The 14,294-nt window shown below is 34.8% G+C and overlaps 1 protein-coding gene across 1 annotated transcript in view; it reads right to left on the reverse strand.

Moving 5' to 3' along the window:
- The window catches only part of EXOG (exo/endonuclease G), a 34,880-nt gene that overhangs the window by 13,078 nt on the left and 7,508 nt on the right, over positions 1–14,294 (reverse strand). Inside the window, exons 4-5 of the mRNA XM_077129774.1 lie at positions 13,451–13,527; positions 12,152–12,266 (exon numbers count right to left, since the gene is read on the reverse strand). Of these exons, the coding sequence (XP_076985889.1) occupies positions 12,152–12,266; positions 13,451–13,527 (192 nt within the window). The remainder of the gene's footprint in view (positions 1–12,151; positions 12,267–13,450; positions 13,528–14,294) is intronic.

Here is a 14,294-nt window from a genome sequence, read left to right on the forward strand (position 1 = left end):
CAGGAGATAGAAATAGGGTAGATATTGGGTAATTGGAACTGCAGGGATACAGATCGTGCAATAAAACTGATAGTAAAAATTCAGAAATGGATACCACAATACTTACTAAATATAACACAATAATGTTAGAACACTGAATGAAGTTGAATGTGAGAATGATAGAGGGAGGAGGGCTAGGCACAAATGAAATCAGAAGGAAAGATATACGATAAAAATTGAGATGGTATAATCTAAGAATGACTAGAGTGTATAATGATAGTGACTAAATATACAAATTTAAAAATGTTTTGCATGAGGAAGAACAAAGGAATGTCAACAATGCAGGGTGTTGAAAATAGATGGCAATTAATATTTTTAAAACTTTAACTTATGTGTGAGACTAAAGCAAAAAATACTTACTTGGTATGAAATTTATATTTTGACTAGTGCATTTCCTAATATAATTTATGTAGAAAATACTTACTTGGTATGAAATTTATATTTTGACTAGTGCATTTCCTAATATAATTTATGTAGACAGCTTAATTGAACACCATAAGTACATGGAACCTTGAGTAGGGTATGAGATTTTGTAGGTTTGTCCAGAGTGATGCCTCAACAAATCCCAGAAGGATGTGAACAGCTAATAAAAAAGTATATGTAAAGTCCCCTTGTGGGAATGATGAGAAAGGGGAAAATTCAACTTCCACAAGTGGAGAATTCTTGACATTCTCACAAGCAGTAGGGACAACCAAAGCAATAGGCTGAGCCTCCAATCTTGGGGTTTGTTCATATGAAACTTAACCCTGCAAAGGATAGGCTAAACCTACTTAAAATTAGGCCTAAGAGTCACCCCCAAGAGAACCTCTTCTGTTGCTCAGATGTGGCCTCTCTCTCAGCCAACACAACAAGCAAACTTACTGCCCTCCCCCTCTCTATGTGGGTTTGGGACATGACTCCCAGGGGTGTGGACCATTCGGGCAACGTGGGACAGAAATTCTAGAATGAGCTGAGACTCAGCACCAAGTAATTGAGAAAACCTTCTCGACCTAATGGGGGAAGATAGAAATGAGACAAAATAAAGTGTCAATGGCTGAGAGATTCCAAACAGAGTTGAGAGGTTATCCTGGAGGTTATTCTTACGCATTAAACAGATATCACCTTTTTAGTTAAGGTGTAACAGAGAGGCTGGAGGGAACTGCCTGAAAATGTAGAGCTGTGCTCCAGTAGCCATGTTTCTTGAAGATGATTGCATAATGATATAGCTTTCGCAACGTGACTGGGTGATCGCGAAAACCTTGTGTCTGATGCTTCTTTTACCTACCTTATGGACAGATGAGTAAAACATATGGATTAAAAATAAATAATTAATGGAGGAACAAATGTTAAAATAAATTCAGTAGATTGAAATGCTAGTGATCAATGAAAGGGAGGGGTAAGGGGTATGATATTTATAAATTTTTTCTGTTTTCTCTTTATTTCTTTTTCTGAATTGATGCAAATGTTCTAAGAAATGATCATGATGATGAATATACAACTATGTGATGAAAAAAAGAATGTTCATATTGACTGCTGATTGGTTTTATTAATAAAAATTTTTTAAAATAATAAATGTGAACACCTATGACAAGCAAGACAGCAGACTGGGCACTCAAGAATCAATTTCTTGTTCAGATTTTGGTTTCTAATCTCCACTAAGAGGAACCAGGGTTCCTTGGAGAAATGGCAGATCCCAGAGCTTGGCTAAGAAAAGTACAAGATGAGCCTGGGACATCACATTATGACAGAAGGTAGGAAACATAGTAATAGACGGTCTCCAAGTATTTCCCCAGACTATTCATTAATTTCAAAGGGGAAAATGGTAACTTAACAGTAAAGAAATCGGCAGATACTATCTTAACCAAGTGACCAAGGTCAGTATAATCAATAATAGGACAATATGACATCATATGCCTCCTGACATGATGCACTGAAGATATATAACTTTTGTAGTATTCCTGCTAATCATGATGAAACATCAGTCAAACCTAAATTGAAGAATATATTATAAAACAACTGACCTGCATTCTTAAAAAGTGTCTACTTAAAGACAAAAAGGCTGAGGAACTATCTGTTTCATACAAAACAAGTATACAGAGACATGACACTTATGATGGAATGATCCTGGACTGAGTCCTAGATCAGGGAAAAAAGACTACTTAAAAAACACTACAGCAGCAACTGGTAAAATCTGAATATAGACTGTAGATTGAATAATATTCTTATATGTTAAATTTCATGAATTTGATAATTATACTGCAGTTATGTAAGGGTGAGTCGTAAGGTTCTTTACAGCAATGGTCAGGTACAGCAAGGATAAGAGATATTAGAAATGTATGGAAAAAAGTACTCTCATGTTCTAGAACAGAGAGGAGTGGCATGCTTCATGGATCACACAGGAAAACACATCAGGAGCACAGGCTCAACCAAGCAGGCGGGGAACAGAGGTTACAGTGGACCTGCGGACTACACCTATATAATGTTACATGGGTGGCGCTGTAGCAGGTGGTCAAACAAAAGCAGGGGACTGGGGGGGGTTTGTATTTCATCTTCTGAGGGATGTGGACCCAGGTAGGATGCAGGAAGGAAAGGAAGAAGCTTTTTATCTTTATAAGCAGGTATCAGGGTGGCCACTGAGAGACCCAACAATAGGGCTGGAGATGCTGAGACAGCATAACGATGTGAAAAGTCCCAATTTTTATTTTAACTCACTGCAGACAGAAAGGACTACTTAGGTAAGGAGTATTTAGGTAAACAAGATACCTACAACTAACTCTCAAATAGTTCAGGATGCAATACACACTACATATATACATATAGTGAGGGAGGGTGCAGTGCAAATGTGGCAAAATGTTAACTAGTGAATCGAGGGAAAAGTTACAGGGGTATCTTTTGTATTATTCTTCAACATCCTGTAAATCTTAAATTATTTTGAAATAAAAGTTTAAAAAATATCAACTTGCTTACTAAAGATGTGCAAAAAATAATGAATAAAGATTACAGTGGGTTTCCAGTTCAAGATGGCAAACTGAGAACAGGTTTTTGCTTTCCTCCTTCCATCCAGTTTTTAAAAATATGTATGAAATGGAAGTAAAGAGGTATGAAACAGAACAGTCACAAAGATACTGAGAATGACACTGCTAGATAAAACAAAGAAGAAAGAACCAAAGTTCAGAGCCCACAGTTGGGGTTCCTGAGAAGCAAAAGGCAAATTTTCATAAACACTTACCTAGGCAAATATTGAGTGATTCAGTAAGTAACGGGTGTTAAAACAAAGGCTGAGAAAACCATCTGCAGAATTACTAGCAGCAAGCTTTTGTCCTGCCGCCAGGGTGAGGCTAGAAATGGCTCTCAAACCTGAAGGTGTACATAAAACTGCTCCAAAGAATTTGTCACACATACAGATTTCTGAGTCCTACCATCAGTTTTAGAATATTTTCTGACAAGCAAGGACTCGAAGTTTACCATTCACTGACAATTCCAGGAAGAATCTGAAGATGCACTCCAACACAAAAAAAGGAATCCAAGAAAAAGAAGGAGGGGGGTGGTTCTAGCTACAGAGGGCCTAACCTAGGAATGCAGTGAAAAGAAACAGAATGACAGATGTTAGCTGACTTAAAACTAAAACAGCTTACTGAGAATGGTGGTGGCCTATGGTGGTGGCCTCCATCTTGTGAAATCCAATGATCAGTTCTCAACTGATCACTCCTTCCCTGAAATGCTTTCATGATACTACTTCCCTTGGTTTTTCTTCTACCTCTTTCTGTCTTCTTAGGTGGATCCTTCTCTTCCCAATCTCTACATGTCCTAGTGCCTGAAGATTCAGACTCAGATCTATTCTTTTCTATCCGTACTCATGTAAATGATATCATCATAGCTTAAAATACCACCTGTGTGCTGACCACTTCCAAGCAAATCTCCATTTCCAACCTCTCCTCTAAGATCTAAATCATATCCTGCCAAACAACATCTCCACTTAGACATAAAATAATCTCAGATTCACACAGCCAAGACACAACTCCTGATTTCTAGTTTCTAAACCTGCTCCTCTTAGGGCTTCACCATCTGAATTTAAGTGTTATCCTTGACTCCTCCTCTCCCATTGTACAAACAACACATCAGGAAGTCCAATTGGTACAGACCTTCAAAGCATATCCTAAATCAGACCATTTCTCACTATTTCCACCACTATCACCATTCTTTTCCAAGTCACTATTATTTCTCACTTAGACTATACTCCATTAGCCCCTTAGATGGACCCCCTATTTCTACCTATTTTTCTATACTGAAAATTCAGCAAAGTAGGCTATTTTTAAACCAGATTTTGCCACTACCATAATCAAAACCTTACAAGAGCATCCCATCTCACTTAATACAATCACACTTTTCCCCAATACCTCCCTGACTCACCTCCCTCTCCTCACTGGTCACTCTACTCTAGTCACACTGGAATTCTTGCTGTTCCTTGATTTGTCAAACTCACTCTTGCCCCTATGTTTTTGTACTCACTATTCCCTCTGCTTGGAAAACTCTTCCTTTGATTTGCCCCCTCACTTCAGTTAGGTTTCTGTTTAATCTTGCTTCCTCCAAGTGGCTTATCCTTTCTTTCTTTCCCACCCCCACTACAATCTTTTACCATGGTTTATTTTTCATGGCATTTCATTTACTGTGTATTTCTTTCACTTCACATGAGGGCAGGCTTTGCCTTATTTATCTCTGATTCAGAAGCACGCAGAACAGCACCAGGTACATAGAGAGGGCTTCAAAAATATTTGTTGAAAGAAATGAAGGTAGGAAGAATGACAGCAGGCAGGCAGGGGGTAGGAGGGAGGAGAGAAGAACCCATATTAGAACCAACCGTATGTTAGAGAGTTCCAAGAATGATGCCTTAAAAAAGAAACTGATTTACCTTAAAAAAAAAAAAGTATGAAAAGGTTAATTGATCTGAATTAGAAGAAAAAAAGTATATTGCACGTTTGAAAACAGTAACTATAATATACTGCCACCTTTACCTTCTATTTCTCAATTTTTCTGCTGTTTATAGTAATACCTAGCTCTCAAGTGGCATACACTTAATGATTAAGGATTATATATATTTCTTTACAAATTGAAATATACTACTTATAAACTCATAATACTATAAATGCTGATTTTGAATTTTTATAGACCCACTATTTTAAACTCAAGGCCCACAAGAACTAGCTAGGAAATACAAATGAGTGAAATGGGCCAGGTGAGGACTATGGTGAACTGAAGAACATGTGCTCAAATCCAAGGAGAAAGCTGCTACTCTCTTCTTGTGAATTGGTACCTACGGCAATACATGCTAAGTGTTATCAAGTCATTTAATTTTTTTAAGAGAAGCTAAAATCTGGGTTTATGGGAAATCTCCCAATTATTAAACATTACCAACTATTCAAAAATAACATACTGTGTGAGCCAAATAAAATACCTCTATGGGCTACATATTGCATAGAAGGCCTCAATTTATAACCTCTGCTTTGGCAAAGCTCAGACTAAGTTATAGTTACCAAAATATAAATATTATAAACCTTAGAAAAGTATAAGTGGTAGATTAAGAAGTAAAGGTTTAAGTACATTATGTAAAGTATATGATGTAAAGTTTATCAACAAAAGAACAATTTACCACTCTTTATTTCAAGATAGAGAAATAATCAGAAGATAATGGGATTGGGAACAGGTGACTTCTAATTTTTCTTCTTGCATCTTTTTGTACTGTTTAAATTTCATTATTATTTTATGTACTTTTACATTCCTAATGACTTAAGGTTTAATGCCTTCATTACTGTGCACATAAAGCTCCATAATAGAGTCTTGTTTTAAAAATAGATTTTAAAAGCTAAATTCAAAGCTTATTAAAAGATAGTTTGGCCATTATAGTTTCAATGCTATGAGGAAAGGAAATATAAACCATGTTGAATATAAGCACCTAATTTTATAACTTCTAACGTAATACATATAATTCATGAAAATTCACTTCAAATGCATTATCCCTATTTAAAAGACTAAACACAAATTGTGCTTTAAAATTAACAGAAAGGCACCTGGTCTCTTAGGTTCTATAGATAAGAAAGGGGGAAAAAGCAAACCTTAGAATCACAGGTTTATGGATACCCAACATATCAAAAAACACTGATCTTTGTTTCTCACACTCCAAATTAGCAAGTACACAATTTTTTAAGTAATAGGCTAGGAACTGAGAAAAGATTGATGTTTGAATCAGCATTTAATAACATCCACAAATTATGAAGCAAAGAACAGCTCTGTTCCTTGCAAAGCCTGCCTAGGTAGCAGCCAGGCCTGTGGCTTCAGTTTGTCAGCACAAATGAAGTCACTCAATGAAAGCCTTATGATAACAAAAACAGTAGTTTTTCCTAAAGCCAGATACACACAGGCTTCTGTAGCAGACGGGTACATCAGAAGGCTTTCCTGAGGAGAGGACTATGATTAGAAAGCCTTTAATTCTCTCAATGCTTAAAGAAAAGAACACATAAATCCAAAGATACATGATAAATAATTGGGGGAAGGGGAGAGGAATGTTAAGTGTAAAGTGGCTAAAATACAAGGAAATATAAAAATATCAAGAGGAGTCTCACAGGGATCAATAATAATAAGGCGTCATAAACTTAGAATGATAAACAACTCTTTGTACCTGAGGTTTTCCCCTGCCAACCCTGCTCCCAATCCCCCAAAATAAAACCACAAAATAAACAAAACCTCCCAGATTGGTTTTACCATCCCATGGATTCAGAAATGTTGGATTTGGCAGATTAAATTACACCCCACAGAACACAGTGATATAACACAATAATATAAAGGGAAACTCAGACACAGACATTACCCTATATCTGACACCAGGCTTACTAAAAAGGGTCCAAACTTCCTAAATTTATTCAAAGATAGACCTCTGCCTATCTTTTTAATCTTATCTTCTATTCTAATGCCCTTACTCTAGCTACAAAAGTATCTGTGCTCCCTGAGGCCATGCAACCTCCAAGTGAACAGGGCTGCTAGGAATAATGCAATGTGGAGACTGCAGTCACAGAGGGCGATAGAACAGTATTTCCTGAACTACTGGCCTAAGAGCTAAAACAAAGCATGATATTTTAAAACTGTAAGGGTGGTTTAACACTAAGACTCTCTTTGTATAATTCACTGCCATAAAGATTAAAGTAGAAAAACATGATTCTATTTACATTTGGTATCTATCTAGATATTTTTAAAAGGCATTTGATAATGGTGAACACTCTTAACAAACTAAGAATAAACCTAGTTAATTTTATTGCTGAAAGCCTTCCTGAAACAAATAATTAATTCCTGTGTTACTTTACTTTTTTGGAATTTGAGGTTTTGTAACCTAAAATATGGCCAAATTGTATAAATGGGTACTTTTTACCTAATATTTGTCAAAAACTGAAAGAAGTTTGTTAAAACCTCCCAATACTACTCTTATTCTGTCAGTTTCCTTTTGTATTTACAGCAGTATTTGCTTTTATAAATGGCTGATCTTTGCAACTGGGTGCATATAAAAGTTATGTTCACTTTGGAATTTTTACCTTGAATGAAATGTTGTCTGATACTAATATCACAGTTTGTTTTTGTTTGTTTTTTAATGTTTGGATTTGCTTAGTTTCTCTTTGCCCACTTTTTAAAATTTTTCATCTCTGAGTTGATTAGTAATTAATTAGCAATTATTAGGCTTTTGTTTTCTGGTCCAATCTGAGATTTTTACTTTCAATAGTTAAGTACACTTACATTTATTGTTCTAACATGTAACTGATCTGCCATCTTTTTTTTTTTTAAGTTAAGGTGAAATTCATATAACATAAACTTAACCATTTTAAAATGAACAATTCAGTGGCATTTAGCGCATTCACAATGTTAGGCAACCACTTCTATCTAGTTTCAAAATATTTTTATCACCCCAAAAGGAAACACCATACCCATTAAATAGTTGCTCTCCATCTCCCCCTTTACCCCAAGTCCCTGAAAACTGCCAATCTGCATCGCCTCTAGGATTTACCTATTCTGAATATTTCATGTAAATGGAATTAGACAATATATGACCTTTCTGTACCTGGCTTCTTTCACTTAAGTGTTTTTGAGGGTTATCCAACTTGTAGTATATATCACCTACTTCACTCCTTTTTATTGCCCAATAATATTCTCCTCTATTTATATATCACAATTTATTTATCCATTCATCCACTGATGGCTATTTGGGCTGTTCATACCATTTGGCTATTGTAAATAGCACTGTTGTGAAAATGCATGCCCATGTATTTGTTGGAATACCCATTTTCAATTCTTTGGGGTGTATATATATACACACACACACCAACAGCAGAACTGGTAGATCATATGGTAATTCTATGTTTAACTTTTTGAGGAATCCACAAATCTTTTTCCAAAGTAGTTTATCAATTTTACATTCCCACCAGCAGTGTATGAAAATTCCAATCTCTCCATATCCTTGTCAACACTTGCTATTTTCTGTATTTTTTATTATAGCTATCCTAATGGGCGTGAGGAAGAATAACACTGTGGTTTTGATTTGCACTTCCCTAATGACTAATGATGTTGAGCATCTTTTCATGTGCTTTTTTGGTCCTTTTGTATACCTTACCTGGAGAAATGTCTATTCAAGTCCTTTGGCCATTTTTTTTTTAAATGTCTCCTTAGTTTTCTATCTTTTGCAAGAGTCTTGTTTGTTTGTTTTCGTGTTGTTTTATTTTAAGGGAGAAAATTGGTCTGTTATTTACTTTATAATTTTATATATGCATAAGCCTTCTCTATTTTTACTAACTTATAAAATGAAACACTATGCACTGGGGACAGGCTCTATGAAGAAGTACACTTATCTCTTCTTGCTCCTCTCTGCACTTGTCTTGCAACTCCCTAGTTGTTGCTGGCACATTCTTTTTCTTTGTGTATTATAAAGTCATTATTATTTTTTTTTACAATGGGTAACTGTCTTTCAAGAATATCTATTATAATCTATTTTGCAAAAGCAACTATCAGACTTAATTTTATGTTTAAATGGATTCATTATTGAGTTCTTCAATTTTGTAAGTTGTTTATTTGATTCACTTTTCAGTTAGCTCAATTATATCTAAGTAACTTTTCCAGGAAGGGCATATAGGTAGTTATATTTCTGAAGTTCTAGCCATATTGAGAGATCATCTTTCTATTATTAACTTAATATGTTAATGACAATGAATCTGTGTAATAAGGAATAATAGCAGCAAACATTTACTGAACATCTACTATTTACTAGGTACTAAGCAAACAATGATCCTAACAATCCAATGAGGTAAATAATATTATCCAAATTTAAAGGTGAAACTGTACCTAAAAGAGGTTAAATGATTTCCTAGGGCCAAGTAGTAAAAATATAAGCCCAGATCTGATACAAAATCTGAACTTCTAATGACTATATGCATAAAGCCAGACCTACTATTCCAAGATAAGAAGAAAACTCCAAGTAGGTGCTTTAAGTCTCTCTTGTGGCCTGCTACTAGTAGCCCTTGTGGAACATTCTTTCTCATTTCCAGTACCCTGCCTCATGCTTTAACTAGAGGAGACATATCAAATTACTATCCTTTTATTATTGAGTCCAGACTACACTATATTTTGCAGATTTCTGAAATTCTTTGATTCAAGATTATGGCCATTCCCTAGTTTCAGTAAAATGAAACGTCCTTTTCTCTTCTTTGGGTTGTGAGTAATTTTTAATGGTTTTGAGGTAAAGGAAAAGTTAAATGTATACTTTCTCTATTACACTTCTTGGACACCAGATAGGCTGGGGGGCAGCAGAACTGGAGGCAGAGAAAGTCACTGGAGACCTCTGCAATACTGCAGATGTTTAGAGCTTCAGCAGAGTATGAATAAAGAGTCATTGAAAAAGTGTATTGATGAAGTTGTTGATTCAAAGAAACTGAAGATTAGAGATGAGAATGTGAAATACATTAACAAAGGGAGAAAGTGATTAAGAATGTAGTTTTGAGTGTGACATTTATGATTCTATACACCCTCCTCCCCATAACAGGCTTCAGGCCTGGATTCAGCCATTTCTTCAAGAAATGCTGGTTTCTTTCAGTAAGGGTTGGTTTTTTAAGAAGCCAAGATCTGGGTTCAGGGTCTACTCACTACTAATGGTGTATTACTGCTTCTAGGCCCTTTTAGCAGAAAGAGCTAGGAGATCTATAATATGTTTTATGTTATAATTTTGAAAATTATATCCAACTAAAGAAAAACAATACATTTTCCCATTGACCAACACACCTAGTTAACAAAAACATACACACAAGAAAAGTATTTAGTGAAATGCTCTTAATGACTAGTTAATTTTTCCCTGTAAACTTTGTATAAAATTTTCTTCTACAATAACTGTAAGCTAGCTTGTAACCTTAATTTTATCACTTGAAGTTGAGAAGTCAAAACTGGAGGACCTCTTTTCAGTGGTAAAAGTAAAGATTTCAGTTTGAGAATATTTTTTAAATAATAGAGAATACAGAAGGCTTTAAGCCATTTTTCTTCTAATATTAAAAACAGACCGAAACTAAACTATCAAGATGATCAGCAGGAAACTAATCTGCTTAAAACACTACTTTGCTACTCCTTCAACAAGAAAAGAACTACTGGTATACGTCAAGAGTGTAGGAGCACTTGAAAACAACTATTCTACCATTTCTACCCACCAAAAAAAGTAGCTGGATTGATAATTTCATTTGAGAAAAGGGGACAGAAGACTATTCGTGGATACCTATGTGAATGCCTTAGATGCTTACACATGACTATAATCTAATCTAGACAATCTAAAAATGCATCAAATGGAACAGAAAACACACTAAAAGGTTTTTTCTGATTTTCTTAAATTTGTTCCTCAAGCTACCCAATATTATTATACTCTTTTAATAATCATTCAACCTAACCAGCATTTATTAAATATTTTATTCCAAGAACTGAGCTAGGTGCTCCCTCAATCTCTCCTTTTTTAATTATTCTATATCTCTTCCTCCTCATTCCACTTTATTCCCTATCCTATGTAGATATCATAATCCTCACTCTTCTCTACCTACTTGCCCTTTAAGTGTACTTCTCTATAAACCGCCAATCTGGAAGACTGGTGTAAGAATCCCCCAGCAGCACTAGATGTTTAAAGTTCTCACTCTCTTTCCCTCAGCCTTTAAAAGAACTCAAGTATCTCACATGTAAAAAAATAAAATAATAACTTCATCTTTTAAAAAATCCAAGCTTCTCACAGAAAAGCTTTTCCTCCCATTTACTCAACTCACTACAGTCTGGTTGTTACCCTGGAATTTTCCTTTTCCTCACCAAAAAAAAGTTACGAATTCATGGTGACTTTCCTCCATTCACTTCCACCACAACTGCTTGACTTCAGCCCCTTATCTGTTCTCACATGCACTACTGCAGTCATGTCTTAATTCACCTCCTTGCCTCTAATCTCTCCTTCAAGCCGCTTCCTCATCTACCTCTTTCATATACTGCTACCAGAATAGTCTTCCTAAATTTCAAAACAGATCACATTTCTCCGATGCGCAAAACAAATCTGACTTCTTAGGGCCTAAAAATTAAAAATCCAACTCTTCATCATGGAATATAAAGCCCTGTATTATCTGACCCCTACCCTATCAGTACTCTTTTTGTACCATAAGCTCCAGGCTTTATAAATGAAACAAATCACAGAACCATCTGTTGATCACAAAGTCCTGTCTCACGCTGATCCACCTTCTGGAATTTCCATACTCCCCTCAAATAGCTCAAAATTCTCTCCCTTTGTTAAGCATTCTTGAGCAAAATAATAAAGTTGTCAGTCATTTTGCGCCCCCACTTCATCCATGTATTTATTTTTATTACAACACATTACACTTTAATGTACTTAATTACTAACATGTCTGTCTCCCTTTCTAAACTGTGTGCTCCTTGAAGCCAAGTCGCTTTTTAACCATCATTATAGTTCCTGTGCCTATCAGCCCTGATACATATTCAATAAACATTGCTAAATGAATAAAATAAAAAGTAAAATAGAATGGGAAAGATTATAATCTGATACAAATAACATCAACCTGAGTTTAAAATATGTCCCTACCTGATAATTAACTGTTTTCTTTCCATCATCTCCGGTCTGAGGTAAGGTCAAAGGTCCAGATACTATCCAAACATCTTCAAACCTCTCTGTCAGTTCTCGACAGTACATTTCTATTCTGAAAAAAAAAGCAAAGAAAAAAAGTATGATGTTCTCAGATATAAGTGTAGAAAAGAAGCAAACTATATCAGCCCCTCAGGAAAGATACAAAGACAATTGCATTACAGAAAAATTAACTTAAATATGAGAATATGGCACAAAATATTATGACTATATAAGCAATGGTTGCCCCAAAGTTTGCTTACTGTGCAAAATAATTTTTAAATCACACTCATTAACACATGAACTATCTACGTTTTCCTGTGGGTGCATTCAGTGAATACATTTTAGAACCCTGTATTCTACAATGTTCTTCAATTTCACTGAATGCAATGTTAATTTTGTTTTCTGTATTTTCCATTAACTCAAACATTTTTCTATGCCATAGCTATCAACTAAACTTTTTTTCAAGTATTACATATCATTTCAACAAGTTGGCAAACCTTATTTATTTAACCACCATTCCTATTGTGAGACATTTGGGTTTATCCTACCATTTTTTATATAATACAACATTGTACTAACTCCTCAGGATAAATTTCGAGGACCAAAATTACTGAGTAAGTATTTTAATGGCTATTGATCACATGTAAGGCTAAGATGTCAATAAAGTTATACAAATTTACTGTATAAGCTTCAAAATAAGATACAGCAGTTTCACAACAACCTTTAGGACACTGGGATTTATCATTATAATGGTTTCAGCTACTTTACTAAATAAAAATGGCAAGTAGTTTTAATATATATTTTTTATATTACACTTAAAAGAGATTTCGGAGAGACAACAATGTATGTCATCACTCCTGTTTCCTTACTTAAAAAGTAGAATCAAGTTATACTTCTTATGACCAATTATAAGGTAAGTTTTCTTCCCTCTGGAAATACCAGTAGAGGAAAACATACTGCTCTCTGGACATACTCATAAAGATATTACTACCTCAGTTACTAAAAGGAGTATTTTGAGTAGTTTCTTTCAGATCTTCAACTTTTGACTAGTGACAAATATGATCAAAATGGCTGACTACATTTGAAGTTTGTATTTCCATAAAAGACTGTACTCCAGAATTACAGCAAAGAAAATTGGTACTCTTTTGAATAAGAAAGATATAAACAGTTCATAGTCACACTAATACATTCTCTTGTCACATCATTCTTTTTAAAAATCGTATGTTAAAATCACATTTAAAAACTCTAACCCCTCACCTGTTCCAGTATCCAGAATTATTATCAAAATTCTGAGGCACAATGTTAGAAAGGTAAAAGGTTTCAGCCATGGCTTTCTGGGAAAAGAAATGAAAATAGTAACATTCAATGGAGCGTCTTTCCCTTTGAGAGATATTTTACAAAGCAGACAGAGAAAACCAGTTCCTTACTATTCATACATTAGTTATAGGAAATTACAGTGATAGTTGTTTAGATAAATGAAAGCCATAGCTATTCTAGGACATAAAATAGTATAATGATTATTCAAAATAAGGATCATAACATATCAAGTAATTTGGCATGCTAGCTTTCTTTATAAAATCCAAACCTCTATGCCAGACTATTAGAACTAGGAGTTTTGATATAAAGTTAGAGTAAATTATGGTTCTAAGCCTCTAGCAAAGAATTTCTCAATAAAGGTCAATTTTCAGAAATTATTTTAAGTAGTACAATACAAACATATTAGTTTAAAGTAGCAGAGAAAAATTTCTGACCCTGAATTTCTGGCTACTATGCATTCACACACTTCTGTCCCATAAACACAAGACTGTCTCATTACGTTATTTTCATTGACTCATACCAACTGCCAATGTCACCAATTATTGTCTCTTCAAGCAGTGGTTCTCAATCTTGGATGCACATAGGAAAAACCTAGGAAGCTTTAAAAATATTGATGGCTGGATGCTACTCCCAGTTTATGATTTAAATTGGCCTCAGTAAAGACTGGGATCAGGTGTTTAAAAACTTCCCCAGGTGATTATAATGGCTATCCAAGGTTGAGAATCACTAACTTCATGACAATAATCACCAACAGTTAATATAATAAATGCTTTATGGTACTTTT

The sequence above is a fragment of the Tamandua tetradactyla genome, chromosome 15 (assembly GCF_023851605.1).
Source record: "Tamandua tetradactyla isolate mTamTet1 chromosome 15, mTamTet1.pri, whole genome shotgun sequence".
NCBI lineage: Eukaryota > Metazoa > Chordata > Mammalia > Pilosa > Myrmecophagidae > Tamandua > Tamandua tetradactyla.